The sequence below is a fragment of the Danio aesculapii genome, chromosome 9 (genome assembly GCF_903798145.1).
Source record: "Danio aesculapii chromosome 9, fDanAes4.1, whole genome shotgun sequence".
In the NCBI taxonomy this organism is placed as follows: domain Eukaryota; kingdom Metazoa; phylum Chordata; class Actinopteri; order Cypriniformes; family Danionidae; genus Danio; species Danio aesculapii.
In genome coordinates, this window is record NC_079443.1 from 19,113,896 (window position 1) to 19,133,570 (window position 19,675).

Genomic DNA, 19,675 nt, shown 5'->3' on the forward strand with positions numbered 1-19,675 from the left:
AATTTGAAAGATTTTGAGAATCTTCCGTTTGCCCTGGTTACTAAAAATACAACTCTAGATCTAAACAGCACTGATGAATTTGCATTACAATGTTGAATGACAAATTGCATTTTTACAAATTTTTGTACATTTCTGCCATGACTTTTTCATAAAAGCCATATACCTTTAACTTCATTAAGTAATACTTTATAAAATCCATGAAGCACAATTCCCGGTTTGAAAATCAGACTTCCTTTAGCCCATGGATAAAATAGCACTGACATTATAGCACAGATTCTCATACCCTAATAATAAATAAATTATAAATTAATTACTTTACTTTTAAAAGTGAGTAAACCCTATGTAACTTGGAACTGTTAAGTTGAAATCATTTTTTAAATTATACACATAGTTCATCTACTTAATCACTTAAAGGCAACAGGTTCACTCGAAGGAAACTAACTGCTTTTAGTGTGCAAATAAATAATAATTATAAAGAAATCCATTCACTCCTGCACACCCTTGCTAAGCAGAATAGTGTACTATCGTAACAACTGTGCCAAGTTATCTGAAACTACAAACAGGAATGGTCAGGGAGGGGGAGGTAAACACGGTTACATGACCCTCCCCTGTTATTTTATCTGTCTCAGATTCTCAAAATATTCCCCCCTCATAACCCTCCTCCTACTTCTCAAACACCCAGCGCTGGACTACAGGTTTACTGTTTGATTGTGAGAAAATGAGTGTTGGTGACATCTGGCAGAGCTTTCAAAGATCTTCGTAAACGTCTCTCCGTGTCACTTGTTATCGTAATCGCTCTGCCCGGCCATCATTGTGTTATGTTAAGTAGCGAGTCTGCTTTCTGTCTGTGGCTCTTTCCTCCTTAGGTTTCAATTCCAAACATGGTTATCCTTCTCAGGGTCTCTACCCCCACCTCTCCCGCTCCATGTTTCCAAAGGTCTTCAGTCCAGTGTGGGACGGGGAACAGAAGCACAGACACTGGAGGGCTGATATTGTCAAATTTAAAAGGAAGAGTCGGTGTCAACGGAAACTAAATTATGAAGCTTCTTTTATTCCAGCTGATTTTGGCCGTGGGACTGACATTGACTTTAAGCAGCTGAAGGGAACAAGCTTTTTTATATTTGACATTAGTTTAGCATTTTGTTTACAATCTTTTGAAAACTTGAATTATTTTTCCAGAATTTGATGACAGACTTCTTATAATTCAGCGTTCCATTGAACTGGAGACAAAAGAGGCTCAAACATGAATAGCGGCGACTCTTCATTGATTGACGCTGTATTTTACAATCACACACCCTGCGATGGATGGACCAACAACACTGAAGGTGCCATATACCATCTGGGCAACACCATTCTTTTTTTGGGCTATATGGGCGGTAGTGGGGCGTATGGGGCTCTGTACATCTTCAGTTTTCTGGCTCCAGCTTTCCTCTGTCTGGCTCTCTGGGGCTGGCTGACGGTGTGCGGCCTGGATGTCTTCATCTGGAACCTGCTGCTGATGCTGCAGTGTTTGGCCCAGGTGTGTCATCTGATTTTTCGGCTGATGCGGGACGGTTTAGCTAACGAGGAGTTTTCTGCACTTTACACAGCGGTCTATCTGCCGCTGGATGTACCTGTGCAGGTGTTTAAGGAGATCACGGGGGCTGGAGAAAATAAAGTGCTTTCACTAGCGGTTGAAGAAACGTATGCTGTAGAAGGGAAGACGCCTATTGATCAGCTGTCTTTCCTACTTTCTGGCAGGTGAGAAACAACTGTACACATGGTTCATTGGATTATTGCTTGATCGAAACTGAAGGTTTAATTTCTGTAAATATAAACAATGTATCTAAATGTTAGACATCCAGTGCAGTTTTAAGTCAATGACTATCTTTTCTCATCTAATATATAAGACAGGACATTAAATCCTTGAGGGGACAACTGTTGATACTCAAGACTGTGTGTCAAGGTCAATGAGATCTATTTACACTAATAAATCATGCCTATTGGCATTAATATCAATGTACAATATTGATTTTCTTTATTATAAGCAAATCCTTTTGTTTTTATGACAGGATAAAAATAGTTCCTGTTTTAAATGGCATTTGGTAAAATGCCCTAAAAAAATAACAATATTTGTGCTAGCACATTGCATTTTTTACAGTCAAACAGAACAGATGTAGAACAAAATGGAAGTATGTGATGTGCACCATATCAAAAAATAATGTAGAGCCAGTTGTATGAATCAGATGTTAACTGGATGACATCTAGTAATTGCGCTCAAAAATGAAGGAAGCTAAACAGGATTAAAGTTTGCAATCATTCATCTCATCTCCAGTTTTTGGGAGATCATGGGATTTTGATTAAACATTATGAGGTAAATCTTTTTAATTATATTACCTTGGACACTTTGTTCACATTACGATCAATAACAGTGATTTACAATTTCAGTTCTGAGGTCCCACTTCCCAGAATGTTTTACATGTCAGACTATTCAACAAACTGACAGTACATCTACTCAACAACGATATTGAGATACTAAAACAAATTTTCCGCTTGTGTTTTCTAAAAATTCTCTGTACAGACAACAGTGCTGCAATGCTTTTTTTAAAATAGATCCTTAAAAATGATTAAAAACACTGCATTATGCATGCCAGGTCAGTATTAGGCAGCAAAAGTACCTTCCACCATTGTTTTTTGGTGGACAAAGTCTCACTCATTCAACTAAACACATACAGTAATGATTCCTAAGAATCGAATCCAAGACTCTCTTTTTGCATCTGCAGGATGGAAACTCTCCAGAAGCAGAACTAAAGATCCCTGCTCTAACCTGTAGGCTATGACTGCCTTAAAGATACACTATTATAAATATGTGGTCCCTCAAAACCCAAAGAGAGATCAGATCATATAAATAATACCCTAGATTGCGGTTCAGCATAGATTACGGTTGGAACTACAGTGGTATCTGATCACTGCCTTTAAACTTACTATCATTCTCAATTATTGAAAAATTAGTAAATGCTTTCACTTTTGTCTGTCATGGCGCACATGCCCCTCTCAATCATATCCCCAGTTTCATAAACCCACAAAATACAACTAGAGTCCTGTTCCATTATTCCAAGCTTTGGTATTCATTGGCATCAGGTGGCCTGCTTTAAACACTGAACATTGACTATGTTTACAAGGACATCAGCAATTGAATTATTTGCCTTAATCTGAAACAGGCAATAACATGATTAAGGTGTTTACATGAGTTGCTTTTTGAATGTTCCTTTCATGATCCCGTTTTACATGTTATAGCACATAATTCGATTAACGTCATTGCGTCACCACACTATCCACTTTTCCTCCGGAGTTTCATGTAATTTCGGGTTTGTCGACTTTAACTGCAGTTTGGCACTTTCACTTTCATTCAGGAACATTTCATGCATGCCCCCCATGACAAACGAGACATTGGATGCGAGTATGAACTGCTGGAAGAGTGTAGTTCTAATGGAATTTGATATCGCATACTGTATGGGAAAAAACCTCCACATTTCAAGATGGACATATCTGTGGTCCTTGACTGACTTGGTAGGTGCAGAGAATAGTGTCAAACAACCGTGTGTGTATGGAATATCCTGTCACAAAATGCAGGGTAATTCCTACATGATGGTAATAGTTTGATTAAGGTGTTTACATGTCTGTACTGCACTTCAATACAGCGACTAAAATCAGCATACTCCACACGTCTTAATTTGATTTCTGTTTAGTTCGTTTATGACCTTAATCAGGTAAAATTTATCAAAAATCACCGTTTACATGGTAGACTCTTAATCAGAGTATTGTCTTAATGGGATTAAAATTGGATTATTGGTGTCCATGTAAGTGTACTCACTGACATTTTGCCAAATTACATGCATCAAACCTAAGGTGACTGGACATCCAGCTAAGAGTATCTGGGGATTACAGGGAGGCATGGTCCGGGACAGTGAGTGATTCGGCCCAAAGCAGACCACCAGCAATTATGCAGCAACTCAAAAGTGCATTTCTGAGAATTTGTAAGTGCATCAAACAAGATCTTCTGCTTTCACAGGATTAGAGTGTCCTTAGAAGGCCAGTTTCTCCATTACATCTTCCCTCACCAGTTTCTTGACTCTCCAGAATGGGAGTCTCTAAGACCAGCAGAAGAGGGGAACTTTCAGGTACGACAATGTCTTTTAACCTGTGCCACTGAAGAAAATGCTTCAGTTTTCATTCAACCACAAAAAGGCATGTCATTAAACATGATCGATAACCCTTCTGACCTCAGGTGACACTAACCGCAGAGACGGACTGCCGCTACATCTCCTGGCGCAGACGTCGACTTTACCTTCTGCTGTCTAAAGATCGTTACATTGCTCGACTTTTCTCAGTCATGCTGGGAAGTGACATTGCTGACAAACTGTACTCTCTCAATGACAAGCTGTTTGCAAAGAGTGGTGTGCGCCTTGACATTCGTCTGCCCAGTCTATACCATGTCCTTGCCCCTTCACCACAAGGCAGTGAGGGTGGCAGTGCTAGTTCGCCACCCAGGGGGAGCCTAGGTGATCCTACAGTCGTTAAGGTTGATCCAGCACCATCTAATCAAGGCTCAGGAACAAGAAATCCCCAGCCCGACCAGGGAAAGAGTCCTAATCCCAAACCTCCACACCAGCATTGGCCCTCGGACACAGAGATGCCCTCCGGTGAGGACTCAACCAGCTTGATTCTGGAGGACTTTGCAGATATGACAGGCTCTCTAATGGACTATGGGCATGAGAGGGAATATTTGAAGTAAAGATATGGGTGTTGACGCTAACACACACTGGGACACTTCTTAAATCACAATGTAAGTACACAAGTAAGGGTGGACGGGTGGGTTGGTGAAGAAAGGGCTAGTTTGCATGAACAAGGCACAACTTCACTAACTGGAGATTGAACAGCACAAACACTGACTGATTAAGAGAATGCAGAGTGATGAATGTGCATGATAGTTTGTGACATGTTATGCTTCTTTTTGACCTGGCTTTAGCTTTATATGATGAATTTATATTCAAATGACCAGGAAAATGCTCTGAATACAAGGTTGTCCCCAAGCCATATTTAAAGTTAAAAATTTAAAGTATTTTGATGAAGATGATGATAATTATTCAGTTATACTGATAATATTAATTTAAATAAAATTAGAATTAGTTTAATTTTACAATTTGGACTTATTTTTGTAATTATTTGCACTATTTATTTAAAACTGCCATTCTTTTACAGTAGTTATACAGCTTATTAATGTCATATTAGTAATAATATTAATTTAATACCAATCTTTCATGTATAATATTATATTAAAATGAGTATGCTACAAAGAATATGAATATGCTACAAAGATTAATCTTTTAAATACAAAGTTTTTAACAAAGTGCATTATGATTGCATAAAAAAAAATATAAAACAGACCGGCAATACAATTAACTTATTTAATTAAAGTTTACATTAATTCTTGAACAGTATTTTCCTATTAGTGTATTGATAAAAGGGGGCGACGGCTCAATGGTTAGCACTGTCGCCTCACAGCAATAAGGTTGCTGGTTCGAGTACCGGCTGGGTCAGTTGGCATTTCTGTGTGGAGTTTGCATGTTTCCTCCGGGTGCTCTGGTTTGCCCTACAGTCCAAAGACATGCGCTATAGGTGAATTGAATAAACTAAACTGGCCGTGGTGTACGAGTGTGAATGTGAGAGTGTATGGATGTTTCCCAGTACTGGATTGCAGCTGGAAGGGCATCCACTGTGTAAAACATATGCTTGATAAGTTGGTGGGTTATTCCGCTGTGGCGACCCCTGATGAATAAAGGGATTAAGCCGAAGGAAAACGAATGAATGAATGAACGTATTGATAAAACGGATAATATGTCTTCATTTGGCACACAGGTCCATTGGATGAGAAATTATATAAACTCTTTAGTACATTGTAGTGGAGCTATTCAATGTTTCTGATGTTTCAATACCTATACTATGCTGGTTTTATTTAACAACAAACATTTGTTGTGCCAGAGGCTGAATGATAGACTTGAAAAGTGTTTTGGGACATCCAGAGATCCAAACATGCCAGGTCTGTTTATCCAGTGCCCCCCCCCCACCTCTCCAAATGCTTGGCTTTTTCAGTTAGGGCTTTGCAGAGCACTGAATAGTGGGACAGCTGTGAGAGAAGCAGGGCTCTGCTGTCATTTGAGACATGACCTTCACATGCCAGGAATGAGATTCATGAATCATATCCAGAAATACAGCCTGCACCACAGAAAACAATGCCAAAACTACTAGTTTTAAAACGTAATTAAGCTAATTAATGCCGTTTATTTTAGTGTTCTCAATGAGGTTTTCATTTGTCACCTTTTTCCATAAATCTAACAGAGGACGATCCTCCAGGACGTTTTCCACCTCGATACCAAAGAGGACGTGCCCCACTGGCCCCTAATGACACCCCAAAGCTGTAGAGACGATGATTTCAGCAGAATCAAGACGAACCACTTCTCCAATCAAAAACTGTATGTTCTCATATGACTGAAGACCACATTCACACAGAACAGTATAAGGATGTGCAAATGTACTGCTTTCAGGACAAAACCTCCCAAAACCACTGTTTTTCAGATAGATACTGTGCTATATATGATTCCACATTGCTGCGATTGATCAACATGGCTGTTTTATGTTTATTTGCAATGGTGTGTGCTTTGTAGTGAAGTCTGTTTTGAATAACTGAAACAGAATTTAAATGCTACAAATTAGAATTTTTTTAACACTTCAGCAGTTGAAAGATATTAAATTGACAGAGATTTATTACATAAGTGTGAGGTTAACCATATTAGAATGTTAGTATATGCTTCAGCATCTTATTACTGAGACTGACCATTTTGTGAAAATGTATTTTCACGGGGCCAACTGTTAAGTGCTGGGTAAAAATGTGACTTGATATTCCTCTAAAGATGCCACCATAAAGCAGTAATTAGCACCGTATTAAGTATGCAGTTATAAACACTAGTTGGAAATGTTGTTTGTAGTACCACTCCAAATGTTTTAATCATTGAAACAGCATCTGTACTTTCAGTACACATATAAACACACAAGATAACTATGGTATGTTAACTGTCTTTTATAATACACAACATTTCGCTTGTTGATTGTTATCTAACAAAATTGAACAGAAAATTTGCATTAAAGAGACAGTTCAGCCCAAAAATGGAATTTGAGTGGTTCCAAACCTTTATGAGTGTCTTTCCACTATTGAACACACAAGAAGAGATTTTGACAGTTGTGAGAAACTGGTAGCCATAGACATTCATAGCAATGAAAAAATACTGTTTACTATCATTACACTATTTTAATTTCAGGGTTTCCAAATCTCTCTTGCTTTCAGCAGAAGACTCCTCAAACAGGTTTGGAACAAGTGAGTAAATGGTGACAGAACTTTTATTTTTAGGTGAACTCTCTCTTTATAATTAATCTGATTTTCTCTGGAAAAGTTCACAGAAAAACTAAAAGTATCAGAAATTATGTTTGACATTATATTAGGGCTAAATGTGTCATTTTGTGAAAACACAATAAATATATCCAACACTGAATCATTTCAGTCCCCTTGTATCCTGTTTAAGTCTTTGTCACAGAACTTTAATGCGTCCCAGCCCAAGTGTAAGTGTGTGACCTTTGCTTAGAGCTTAACTAATTTAAGACTTGAAAAGCTGGTTAATGAAGAAGCTCTTCTAAGCAGATTTTGTGTTGTTGTTTTTTTAATTTAGCACACCTGTACAAAGTCATGTGACCACGGTACTCCACGTCCAATATGAATGTTCTTCACACATAACGGATCCATCCCTCTGCCAAGAGAAGAGGACAGATGCAGTGTTATTTAGTAGAGTATGCACAGATTTACTAACACATCAACATCAATTCTATGGAAATAGCCCTATTTCTACAGCTATGGAAAAATTAAGAGACCCCTTAAAAGTTTCTCTGGATTTACACTTGAATAGATTTGTGAGAAATGGAATTTTGGTTTTATTCTTTAATCTACTCACGACATTCTCCCAAGTTTAAAATAAAGAAGTTGTAATTAACAGTATTTTTTAAATAAAAAAAAATGTCTGAAACATGGAACTTTTGTTAGTGTATGTAATGTAAAGATATGTTTATATATATTTTTTTAGAAAGCTGAATCCAAAATGTTGTAACTTCAGAAGTGTCAAGTTATAAATATTTGGTGGAATAACCCAAACCGTTTAACTAAAAAAGAGAGAATATTTTTATTTGACTCTTGAAAGAAATGTATATATAAATTATATATAAATGTATTCATAGAATAAAGCAAAATGTATTCAAATCTATACCTAATAAATCCTGTAAAGATACTGTAATATATGATACTGTTTGTTCAGAATTAGTTCAGAGGATTTTACCTGGTTTGAGGGATTTCAGAGATGCAAATATACTCAAAATTTATGTCTCCTTGTCTGTAGAATCGACCTCCAGTGTTTATCAGCTGCATTGAGTCAATTTTACACAGCTGCTCAGGGTGTGCAGCCACCGTTTTATACCTTGTATCGTCTGTATATCTGAAATATTCATGTACAAACATATTAATGCATGTGACTTAAAGACTTGATTGAAAGTGTAATTAATAAACATAAACCACAACTGGCAAAACCCAAAACACAATACCCACAGTTTCAGTTTGAGCTCCGTCTCAGGATGTCCAATGGATTTCAGAATGAGCTGAACCTCCGCAGTCTTGTCTAAACGGGAAACGTTCAACTCAACAAGGATGTGATGTGCTGAAAAAGAAAATGCGGGATTACTTGGCTGTATTTATAAAGAGACCCTACAATAGGTTTTTGAAAATTAACCACTGGCTACGTTAAACCATAGTTTGAGAGAATAGAGGCTTTTATGAGTGTGTGAATGTCCAATCATTTTCTTCCTGGTAAAAATATTCTACACAAAAATCTGCCAAAAGACTTTCGAAAACTAAGAAGTCAGGGAAGTTCTCTTTTAGTTTCATTACGGAATGTTCACAAATGATCAATACAAGCCTGAATATGTAACAATTCTTATGTATAGCCCAGATTAAGACAATTTACGTTGAGTACCTATCAGAGCCAGTTTTTAATATGAAAATAAGTTTAAACTCATACCCACCACAGTATGGACCTGAAGCAGTGGTCAGCAGATAAACCTTCTCTTGATTTGGCAGGGGAGTCGCTGTTATCCCACTGTTCTTTAACAAGCCTAAACACACACATTTTTAGAAACAGGTGGAAAATGAGCACACTTGAGCAAAGACTTGTGTTGTCAATCATTAAACAATGTTATCCCTGTGTTGCATAATTAGCCTCGATTTATACATTTTCCACAGATGGAACAAAGCACACAAGTGCACACAAGTACACACACACACACACACACACACACACACACACACACACACACACACACACACAAAATAAAAAATAAAACCTCAAACCTGACTGAACACCTAAAAGAACTAGAACCTCAAGGTTATAATCATGCAAGGTTAAATTGTCATGCTAAACCCAGATTCGGTATTCTTCACATTTTCATCCTTTTCATGGAGAGATTTCTTAACCACAAAAATGTCAAGAAATATTTGTGCTTCAAGGGTTAAGAATTTTTCCTCTGTATATTTTAAATTCATTAATTCATTTCAAAAGTTTCTCATAAATTTAAAGGCCACATTGTTTTGTTTTGTTTTTTCTTCATTTTTTATGTAATATTTCTTATTGAACATGAAAAAAGTCTTTGACAGTCTCTTTTTTGTCCTGTTTTCTTCCAGAAATGTCTATGTCAATGTATCCCCGATTTAAATAATTATTAGCCAAGGTATGCCCAAGGAAATTAAGCCTTGTAGAGTTGCTTGTGTGTGTATGTGTGTGTGAGTGTGTCCTATACATTCTAAATACTAAGTGTTTTAAACAAAAAAAGAGAGAAATTAAAAGTATCTAAAAAATTACTCATCCCTTAAAATCCACAGATATAACCAACATTATGTGAAGGTGAGTGGTTTTAACATGGGTTTAACATTTTGGAGAGCAGCAGCTCATTTGCATTTAAAAATCCCACAAACAGTCGCTGCCAAAGGCTATGGCTTTGCACTTTCAGAGATCCCAAGTTCCGAGTCACGGCTTGAGGACCTTTCCTGAGCCAATCCCTCTCTCTCCAACTATGCATCCTTTCTAAATACTGTCATGTCCTAATAGAGGCAAAAGCACTAAAAAATCTTGCAAATAAAAATAGCACTTTTTTTCCCCTCTACCACCCATTGAAAGCATGGTAAAACAAATGATCCACAAAGTAATTGAGCTGAAACCTAAAATAATTCTGTGGACATCTGTAATTTACAATATGATAAAGGTCAAATATGACCCCTTCAGACACTTTTTAAATGTATATTTTTGTAGTTCATTAAAGGCTCACCCAAAAAGTAACTAGTTTATTTACTCTTGTGAGAAAAAATTCTGAGGATGCTGAAAATGAAGAAGTGTATTCAGTTTAGTAGTCTCAAAGTACCGGCAGTACCCTGAGTTCAGCTGAGGCATTCTTAAATGCAATCGTTTGATACAGTTTTAGTTTACTGCCTTTACAATGTAAATGAAGTTGCTCCTTGGCTACATAACATCTGTGCTCTGTATGCTAATGCAGTTTCGACACCTCATTGTCTCAGATGGTTCTCAGTATCCCTCACAAATCCCCATTCTACAATTTGGTAACCATTTGTTTAAGATGTGATCATCTCATATAATGCAGAGAACAACAAACTGTTGAGTTGACTTCTCTACCATAATTCAGCCCTTTTAAGAAATGAGCATCAACACACAATTTAGAGTGGAAGTTTGTTTGAGGCAGACTCGTTTCTTACACCCTCCACATCTTCCAAACCTATCTGAGTTTCACAAAAGAAGATATTTAGAAAAAATTTGAAAACTTTGTGAAAGTCAATGACTACCAGTTTCAATGTTCTTTAAAATCTGTTCTTTTAAAAACAGAAAAACAAAAGACTCACAGCGTTAAATACATTTTCTATCTCTTTTACAGACTCGCATATCAAGGATTTTGCTTTTAAACACTTTTAAAGAGTTTTTTTCTTTAAACATTTCAGATTATTCAGATTACCTATCTGTGGGCACGTGCCATTGAAGGCGTCGTCACAGGTGATGCATTTTCCTGCCAGAAACTCCTCATAACCGGAGCAGGGAAAACCAATGAGCGGACAGGAGCCGTTCAGGGCACTCATGTAGACGTGCAGAGCCCTCATGTGGTCACAAATGACATACCCATACACTGGAAAGTAGATGAAAACTGACAACAAAGACAGATTCTCAGGTAGCATGACGCTACTGTTTGTTTGATTTAGCTTAATCTCTCAGCATTCTGTCAGCATTTCGTCCACTTACTTGAAGCAAACCTTGAGCGAGCACATCCAGCTTGATCCATTCCTCCATTTAAGAAGAAGTCCACATGCCCAACAGGAATGGATATACCAAAATCTGGAAAAAGAGCAAGTTTTCAGTTCAAGCTGTGCGTGATTTATGGAAGCTTACAGACCTTTAAATGCAAAGTTTTGACTTTTTGTTGAAATTCTGGTATCTAATAATTCAGACTTTTCTTCTTAGAACAGAAAATATGGAGTGGTAAGACTCCATATGATCAAAAAAAGACAAAACTGTGATATAAATGAGGTACAGTCAGATCTAATAAAACTTTTTTCTCAATTTCTGGAGAAAATTCAGGATCCTATGACTTATAACTAATAACTGTAAAATGTAAAATCATAATTCTGACCTTTTCTGTGAATTGTGACTTTAATTTTTAATCAATTTCTAAATCAAAAGATCAGTGATGTCAAACTGTATTCAATAAATAGGTTCAATATTAAACAGTTTCTAAACCAAGTAAAAAAAACACACACAATTAGGTCATCTTTGGAAAAAATACAAAATAAAAAAACCGATACACACTTACAGTCAGAATCAGTGTGAATGGCCTCAACAAACAAGGCATCAGATGAATCCAAACGGTCAAACGGATCAGCACTCTTAAACATTGGGCCTGCTGGATCCAAACCTAAAGACCAAAGTAATAAAAAAAGCATAAGCAGTTTGAGGATTTCACTTAAACACATTATTCTTTAACAAACAAAAAAGGTCTTGTTTTCTTGCTAAGGCTGTGTGGTGGAACAATTTGTCATTGTTTATTTGGAGTGCTTTTGTGGCCTTTGCTTTCGTATGAAAGCCTCATTCACTGTGGTGCAGAGATGGTCTTTGTTCTACTCATAAATCAAGCATCTTCAAAGTTCTCATCAGGACAAAATTAACAGGATACATGCTCTTATGACACGCTTTATCATTACTTAGAGTATTGTGCAAATTAGAATCAGCAGACAAATCAGCGGAAATGAATAACGCAAAGTTTGTATAAATCAAAAGTAGTACATCTACAGAAAACCCAATGTGGATTTTTCATTCATTCACTTTCCTTCGGCTTAGTCCCTCATTTATCAGGGGTCACTAGAGCGGAATGAACAGCCCACTATTCTGGCATAGGTTTTAGACAGCGGATGCCCTTCCAGTCACAGTTTTCCCAGTGTACTGGGAAACACCTATACACTCTCAAATTCACACACGCACTCATACACTAAGGCCAATTTTTTACCCAATTCACCTATAGTCCATCTCTTTGGACTGTGGGTGAAACCAGAGCACCCGGAGCAAACGCATTTGAACACGGGGAGAACATGCAAACTCCCAAATGTTGATTAGTGTTTGTAAATATTAGTTTAATTAAATAAGTATACTCATTTAAAACAAATGTGATAGAATTATTACTGTATAGAAGAAGATACAATTTCAGTGTAATGATGTTGTTTTAATGAATAATTAATCCATTGTTCATGTAAATTTAACTGGATTAAAACAGAAATTGAACAATCCTAAAAAAAAGTGGTGTCCTAAAAATATAATTCATAAATTTTTAAGAAAAAGCTGTTAAACTGAATGGGTTTTATGATTTCAGTAACTGAACTTAATTTTGATGAGTTAGCATGTTCTCCCTGCGTTCGCGTGGGTTTCCTCTGGGTGCTCCGGTTTCCCCCACAGTCCAAAGACATGCGGTACAGGTGAATTGGGTAGGCTAAATTGGCCGTAGTGTATGTGTGTGAATGAGTGTGTGTGGATGTTTCCCAGAGATAGGTTGCGGCTGGAAGGGCATCCGCTGCGTAAAACAAATGCTGGATAAGTTGGCGGTTCATTCCACTGTGGAGACCCCAGATCAATAAAGGGGCTAAACTGAAAAGAAAATGAATGAATGAATTAACTTAATTTTGATATACACAATTAAAATGGAGCAGAACATTTTTAAAGAGTAAAAGAAAACTTATACATTCCACCTTTAAATAAAACGTTACCTGTGATTCGACCCAGCTTGCCATGAAATAAGGTCCCCACGAATCCAGACACGTGTGCTCCAAGACTCACACCAATAAAATGAAAAGATTCCAGCGTGCTTCCATATTTCTACAAAGAACAAAGAAAAAACCTTTTTCTTCTCCACCGTGTCCTTGCTACGCATTTACTGTGATTTCTATGTGTACTGATAATTGTCAATAAGCTTATTTCATGAATGAGTTCACTGCTCAGAGGAGACTCTACAAGAGCTGTGCTTAGTATTTGCACGTCATGACTTTGCCAAGTACGATGTGATCCTGGATTAACATTTATGTTGATCGTGGAACATCATTTCTGTTCAAAAATGTTATCCATAGGTATTCCCTACCCCTAAACCCAACCATAACTGTAAATTATTCCCAAAATCAGAGGGGAATAATAGTCGGATAACACTCATGTAGAAGTGCCTAAACATATCCCTTAATTTTGATTGGCTGATTGGAATGTTGTTAACATAGATGTTAATCCAGGAATATGTCCAACTTATGACAATGAATGAATTTTTAACATAAAACAGAAATCTTTACCGTAAGCTGATTAATAAGCACCGATATCTGAACTGCCACTTCCTTGTAGTTCTCCACTACCAGGTTATAAGCAAAGGAGGCCCCATAGACCCAGTCCACCACCAGAACATTCACATCCTCTTCTCTCAGCAGAGCCTGAGCTAAACCACTCACCCAGGACGGTTTACTGCCCAGAGCCCTGAAAACACAGTGCAGAAAGATCATTCACAGGAACTGGTTTGCTAATTCTAAACACTGCTGACCGAACACTTCACCTGAGAGAGACTTTTGAAATTATTGCCATATCAGCTTCTATGTTTTTTTTAATGGCAAAACCAGATCAAATTTACAACATTTTATTTAAAAAAAATCTACAATAATCAATAATATAACAATGTAACAAGCATCGACTGCAAATAAATAATCCATAAAATAAAAATCTAATTTTTTAAGGTTTACTTTTAATCAAATTTGTACTATTTTTGAAGGATTAATGCTTCACCTGTATCCATGAACAATGACTTTGGTGGGCAGTGACGAGTTGAAGTAAGCCGTGTGTTTCTGGGTGTGGTTAAGGCAGTCTTGTGTGAACAGACTGGCACAGTTGGCATTCTTTCGGGTCAACAGAAGGTACTGGACCTGAAGCTTGGTGGCCTGTCTGTATTCCAGCCAGGTGGTGTTGTTGAAGTCAGCACACTTGCTTGGAGACGCTTCCTCATCATCACCTGTTGAATGCATGGAAATGGTAACATTGAACAAAAACAGCACATGAATAATCATCCACTAATAACCAAATTAATATCTATTTTATATCAACTAACGATGAGTTAAAGCATACTAATCATAACTTTGAGTAATATGTATTCAGATGGAAATAACCTCGACCTCTTACCTGTTTTTTTTTATATATTTGGGGTAAATTTCACACATAAATTCATTTGATTTCATGTCACAGCTAAGGTTAATTCTTCATTAATACATATTTTAGCACATCATTAGTTCATGTTGACCTAATTTTTAATTTATGTATTAGTGCATGATTATTCATGTACTGCTATTGTAAAATGTTGTCTTTAGAAATTGGTGCAAAAGCTCCTGAGTATGCCAGTAATTAATAAAGAGGGTGATACTCTTTAAAAATGAAATAGTTTTATAATATAATCCAATAAAAGTTATTTTAAACAGTAAAACTATTTGCAATCGTTACTGTTTTTGTTGTATTTTGGAACAAATCTATGAAGCCTTGATGAACAGCGGAAACTTCTACCAAGGCTATATTTATAAAAAAAAAAAAAACCTGTGAAATAATATTGCATATTAAAACGATATATCTTTTTTCAATTATTCATTTAAAAACACTATTAGAATGATTTATTAATTTATATATTTGGCTTTTTCTGCCACACAAAATTAAATAATGATAATAGAAAACTGTTTTTTATTTAACAATATTTTGCAAAATTACTATTTTCATTTAAATGCATTTTGGTAAGATGTGATAACAGGGTTTCTGCTGGTTTCTTTAAGTCAAATTTAAGAATGTTTAAGACTATTACGAATTAGATTTTAGACTTATACAGGGCTAAACACTAAGGATTTTTTTCTAATGGACCAGTTACTTCTGTAAATAGTTTTTGTATTAATGAAAGACCATGTAAAGGGACGTGTTGCTTTAGTTTTTTTTCCCAGCTTAGGGAATTTAATTAGGAGAATTTGCTGTAAACATGTCTAACAGTTGTTGTTATATTTAAAAAGTTTTGAGATGGGTTATTGGTGGTTGAGTGTTGGCCAGATTGGGTAGCTTTACTTGGACATTGGAAAATTAAGACCTGTTTAAAATGATTTAAGACCTACGACACAATATTTAAGTGAATTTAAGACTTTTTAAGACCTTGTGGAAACCCTGGATAGCAGCTTAGAATGGAACTTGCATAACTACAGTTTTATTCTGTGTAATAATAGAAGGAAATAAACTTACCCACAGCTGAAGTGACACACACCGACAAATAAACAATTGCCTTGATCCATTTCCAAGCCATGGTTTTCTTGATCAACAGTGTAAAATCTGATGTTTCTTGTTCGGGTGCAAAATCATTCTTACCAAATATTTTGCTCCTGTTCTTCAACTAGTTACCCTAAGAAGCCTGGAATCCACTTATTAGCCACCAAAATCTGTTACACAATGCCTGGTTATGAGAAAAATGCAACAATATCCGATTAAGCAAGATGAAGGGCCTTTCCGTCCATTCCTGGTGTGCTTTTATTAACCATGTCAGCATGTGGAGACGTGGGGAAAATAATTTCCAGCGTCATCCAATCTGTCATGGCTTATGTAGCCAGTGGAGCTAAGCTTTGACTACAATGAAGAAGAAACGATTTGTCCATTGGTCTGCAGCTGTTTGCGAGCCTATGACCTCACAGATGAAATGTTTAATTGTTTGTCCAGAGGCTGGACTTTGGCCACTTATAGCACAGCGTCCAGCCAATGCTCCCCCAGAAGAGGTTTAACTGGATTGAAGAGAAATTAACACAATCAACTGGCCCTAAATTATCATGATGAGCTGTTTGTTCAGAGTACTCCTTGACACTGAGGTATCTTCTGCAGACAAACTTCACAGGAATACTGCTTCCAAACTTTTACTGTTTCCAAAAAGCTTAAATGCAATACAGGGCTAGCCTGTGACTTTTTGTAATGCAAATTTTCGCACATTCAGGTTTAGTTACAACATCACTTTTCAGCCGTTTCACACACAACCCTTTCCCCAAAAAGAGAAAGGAATGCAAGCAAAATACAAATATATCCATCAGGATTGTTTAAAAGAAACAAATGTCTTTTTATAATAAATTATTTAAAAGGATTTCATTAAATGCTCTACTTAACATCAGACATCCGTGAGAGCCAATATTTTGTTAAGAAACTTTTGTTAGTGAAAATGAAATTTCCCTTTAGGAATAAGAACATTTACAGTAGCTTATAAGAATTTATTTTGGTTTTCAAAATAGCAAATAGCATCCTTGATGTGAAGCAAAACAATAACAAAACCCCAAATCATCCCTATAAAATGATACCTTGAAGTAAGAAATGTTCCTTTCTTACAAAAGGTGCATTTATCACATCACAAATGTTATATATAGCCTATATAAAAGAAAAGAAAAGAAAACAAAACAAAAATCATTCCCAAAAAATGATGAGACATTGATGGATACGGTGCATAAATTAGTTGCAACACAGATGTTTTATAGGCCTGTGTGTTTGTGTGTCTGTGTGTGAAAATAAATAATACAATAAATAAAAAAATACATATTTAACTTTCCATTTGATCTGAAAACATTTTGTGACTGTGCAGTACCCGAACAATGCATTCACAGTGGCACTATTTTCTGTTTAGCCACAGCGCGGCGTGACACTTCACATGCGGCGACTGCGTAGGGAATGACAACCCCTGTGACGTCGAACTTAATCAAAATTATTAATGGCGATGATATAATTGGTACATGCACTAACAGATAATTTTACTTGAAAATGTTTTAATGTTACTTTTACTTGATTCTTGCTTTCGATCTGCGTTTTAGGCGTACAAAAGATTGGATACAAGGCGCTGCTGTTGTTCATCCAGGCAAGTGCATGTCGATGGTTTGAGTAGATTTGACATTTGGAGTTACTATTAACGATGATGATGCATTTATAATTGATTAAAAAATCACTATGATGCTAAATGTAGACAGTCACTGTGAATAAGTTTTCACTGAATGTTGTTTGTTACTTTAACTTGAGTTAGATCTGCGTTTTCAGGTAGACTTGCAAAAGAACAAGAAGCATGTCACAATGCACAAGTAACACAAGTGATGGTAAGTGCATTTCAGTTATTTTATACGTCAGAATTTATGCTATATAACTTAATGATTCTCGGTTGAATTCGTGTCGATATCTGCTAGTTTGAGTAGAATTGCTCGCAAGATTCAGTTATTGTTAACGATGTCGATACATTTATAAATGTAAGAATCATTAGGATTGTAAATGCCATCAGTGCTAATATGTTTTAACTTTAAAATGTTTATTTGCTGCTGTTACTTTATCTTGATTTAACCCGAGTTGAATGTGCTGTGAACGCGGCTGCCAGTGCAATGCCGCCATCTAGCGGATGATCTGCGTACTGCACGCTTAAACTCGTTTTTTTACTGGGTACAGAATAAATTATGAAAAATCACTGTAAATCAATAATTATCAATCAATAATCAATAAATAAAAGATGGAACGCTTCACGAATTTGCGTGTCATCAGGTGCTACAGAGTAGATTGGCCCTCGTCTTCCAGGTTGCAAAGGTGCTACAGAGTAGATACTTCCAGGTGCACAGGTGCTACAGAGAAGATTTGCCCCCAGAGTTTTGGAGCTGTAAGCATATGCGAAGGAAACAGGCCGTACTCTAGAGTGATTGGATGAGTTCATGTGTGACACAGAGGAGTTTTTGTTCACGTGTTCCTCTCCTTCCTCCACAGGCATGCGCAGATCTCCCCTGCCTTAGATAAAAGCACAAACACTCCAGCGCAAGGAAGCTGCTTTCACAAGAGCAGAGCCCTTAAAAACCCAGTCAGACACTTGGAGGGTAAGAATACTCTGAGTCTTGGAGACATAAAAAACTGAATTCACAGCAGCCATTGAACTCACAGCTCTCAGCAGAACAAAGAACAAACATTCAAACTGACGTCGAGAACAAAGCCTGCCTGTCCTGTAGCTACATGTGCTATTTAGCATTCTCCTGGATATTGGAGTTGCGAAATGTTTTCATGTTTTAAAAAGGGCTATAAAAGTCATTAGTTGCACAGAGATTAGTGTGTTATGTCTTAACTATATTTTCATAGCTCTTGCTAACAATCTGACTTAAAGTTTTTGCTAACAGCAGTTATCTACAAAGCTTATATTGATAGTTTACGGAAACACAAGAGTGGCTCAAAAAGTGGCTTCAAACCTTTTTGAGTTTCTTTTTTCCCTGTTGAACACACAAAAAGATACTTTGAGGAATGTTGGAAAATAGTAGCCATTGATATTCATTGTTGGAAAAAAATACAATGGAAGTCAACGACTTCCAGCTTTATTTACTATATCTTCTATAATACACCTTTCTTCTATACCAGAAAAAAGACATTCAATCACATTTGAAAGAAGTGAAAGTTAAGTTTGATAGAATTTTCATTTTGTTAGTGAACTATCACTTTAAGTAGATCCAACACTATGAGTTTCTTTTCTCTGGTTTAAAACCAGTACATTAGTAGGAAGTCAGTGGTTACTTTTTTCCAGCATTGCCATCAAAATGTTGTGCTTTAACATAAGAAGGAAACTCTATTAGATGCTGGAGCAAGTGGAGGGTGAGTAGGCATAGGCCGGTATAAGATTTTGACAGTATGATAATCTTGCATAAAAATATCACAGTTTCCCAGTATTGTGGTTACTGATCTAAAATATATTCTTTTTAAATATCTGGATAAAAAACAACTTTTTCCCCTAATGAAACCAGTATATTCTATTTTAAGGAACATTTCAAGTATTTTGGAGCAGTAAATAAGCAGGCTAAATAATTCAAATAAATCACTGAGTTCTGCTATTAGTTCCAAAAAGACAGATTTAACTTTAAAAGGCATGTTTGGCACTGTTCAGGCCCATAGTATGCTTGTATGTAGGTGCATAAGCTATT

General features: G+C 36.5%; 2 protein-coding genes across 4 annotated transcripts; one reads left to right on the forward strand and one right to left on the reverse strand.

The window, feature by feature from the left end:
• Positions 1-687: 687 nt before the first annotated feature.
• Positions 688-7,586, forward strand: popdc2 (popeye domain containing 2). Of its 2 annotated transcripts, none has more exons than XR_008838337.1 (4): positions 688-1,740; positions 4,052-4,160; positions 4,268-4,825; positions 6,379-6,468. XR_008838337.1 is itself a non-coding variant. In XM_056465149.1 (4 exons), the coding sequence occupies exons 1-4, from the start codon at positions 1,244-1,246 to the stop codon at positions 6,459-6,461; spliced, it is 1,104 nt and encodes a 367-aa protein (XP_056321124.1). In that variant the 5' UTR covers positions 688-1,243; the 3' UTR covers positions 6,462-7,586. The 2 variants fall into 2 exon arrangements, 1 of the variants encoding a protein (XP_056321124.1); XM_056465149.1 differs by having other exon boundaries at positions 4,268-4,682; positions 6,379-7,586.
• Positions 7,587-7,714: 128 nt separating this feature from the next.
• pla1a (phospholipase A1 member A) lies at positions 7,715-16,463 on the reverse strand. 2 transcript variants are annotated; one of them, XM_056465148.1, is made up of 11 exons: positions 15,963-16,463; positions 14,487-14,709; positions 14,006-14,183; positions 13,439-13,547; positions 11,998-12,099; positions 11,430-11,522; positions 11,149-11,316; positions 9,157-9,246; positions 8,684-8,792; positions 8,418-8,573; positions 7,715-7,838 (listed from the first exon to the last, which is right to left on the reverse strand). In XM_056465148.1, the coding sequence occupies exons 1-11, from the start codon at positions 16,021-16,023 to the stop codon at positions 7,757-7,759; spliced, it is 1,371 nt and encodes a 456-aa protein (XP_056321123.1). In that variant the 5' UTR covers positions 16,024-16,463; the 3' UTR covers positions 7,715-7,756. The 2 variants fall into 2 exon arrangements, with proteins under 2 accessions (XP_056321123.1, XP_056321122.1); XM_056465147.1 differs by having other exon boundaries at positions 11,149-11,334.
• Between the last annotated feature and the right edge of the window lie 3,212 nt (positions 16,464-19,675).

What these genes read in the sequence shown, in the direction of transcription:
- popdc2 (XM_056465149.1), top strand. Translation starts at nt 1,244, where the DNA reads ATGAATAGCGGCGACTCTTCATTGATTGACGCTGTATTTTACAATCAC. An exon ending in TCTTTCCTACTTTCTGGCAG is followed by an intron (nt 1,741 to 4,051) that starts GTGAGAAACAAC and finishes CTGCTTTCACAG; the next exon opens with GATTAGAGTGTCCTTAGAAG. An exon ending in CAGAAGAGGGGAACTTTCAG is followed by an intron (nt 4,161 to 4,267) that starts GTACGACAATGT and finishes TTCTGACCTCAG; the next exon opens with GTGACACTAACCGCAGAGAC.
- pla1a (XM_056465147.1), bottom strand. Translation starts at nt 16,023, where the DNA reads ATGGCTTGGAAATGGATCAAGGCAATTGTTTATTTGTCGGTGTGTGTC. An exon ending in GTCATTGTTCATGGATACAG is followed by an intron (nt 14,184 to 14,486) that starts GTGAAGCATTAA and finishes CTGTGTTTTCAG; the next exon opens with GGCTCTGGGCAGTAAACCGT. An exon ending in TGGCACGTGCCCACAGATAG is followed by an intron (nt 9,247 to 11,148) that starts GTAATCTGAATA and finishes GTGTGTGTTTAG; the next exon opens with GCTTGTTAAAGAACAGTGGG.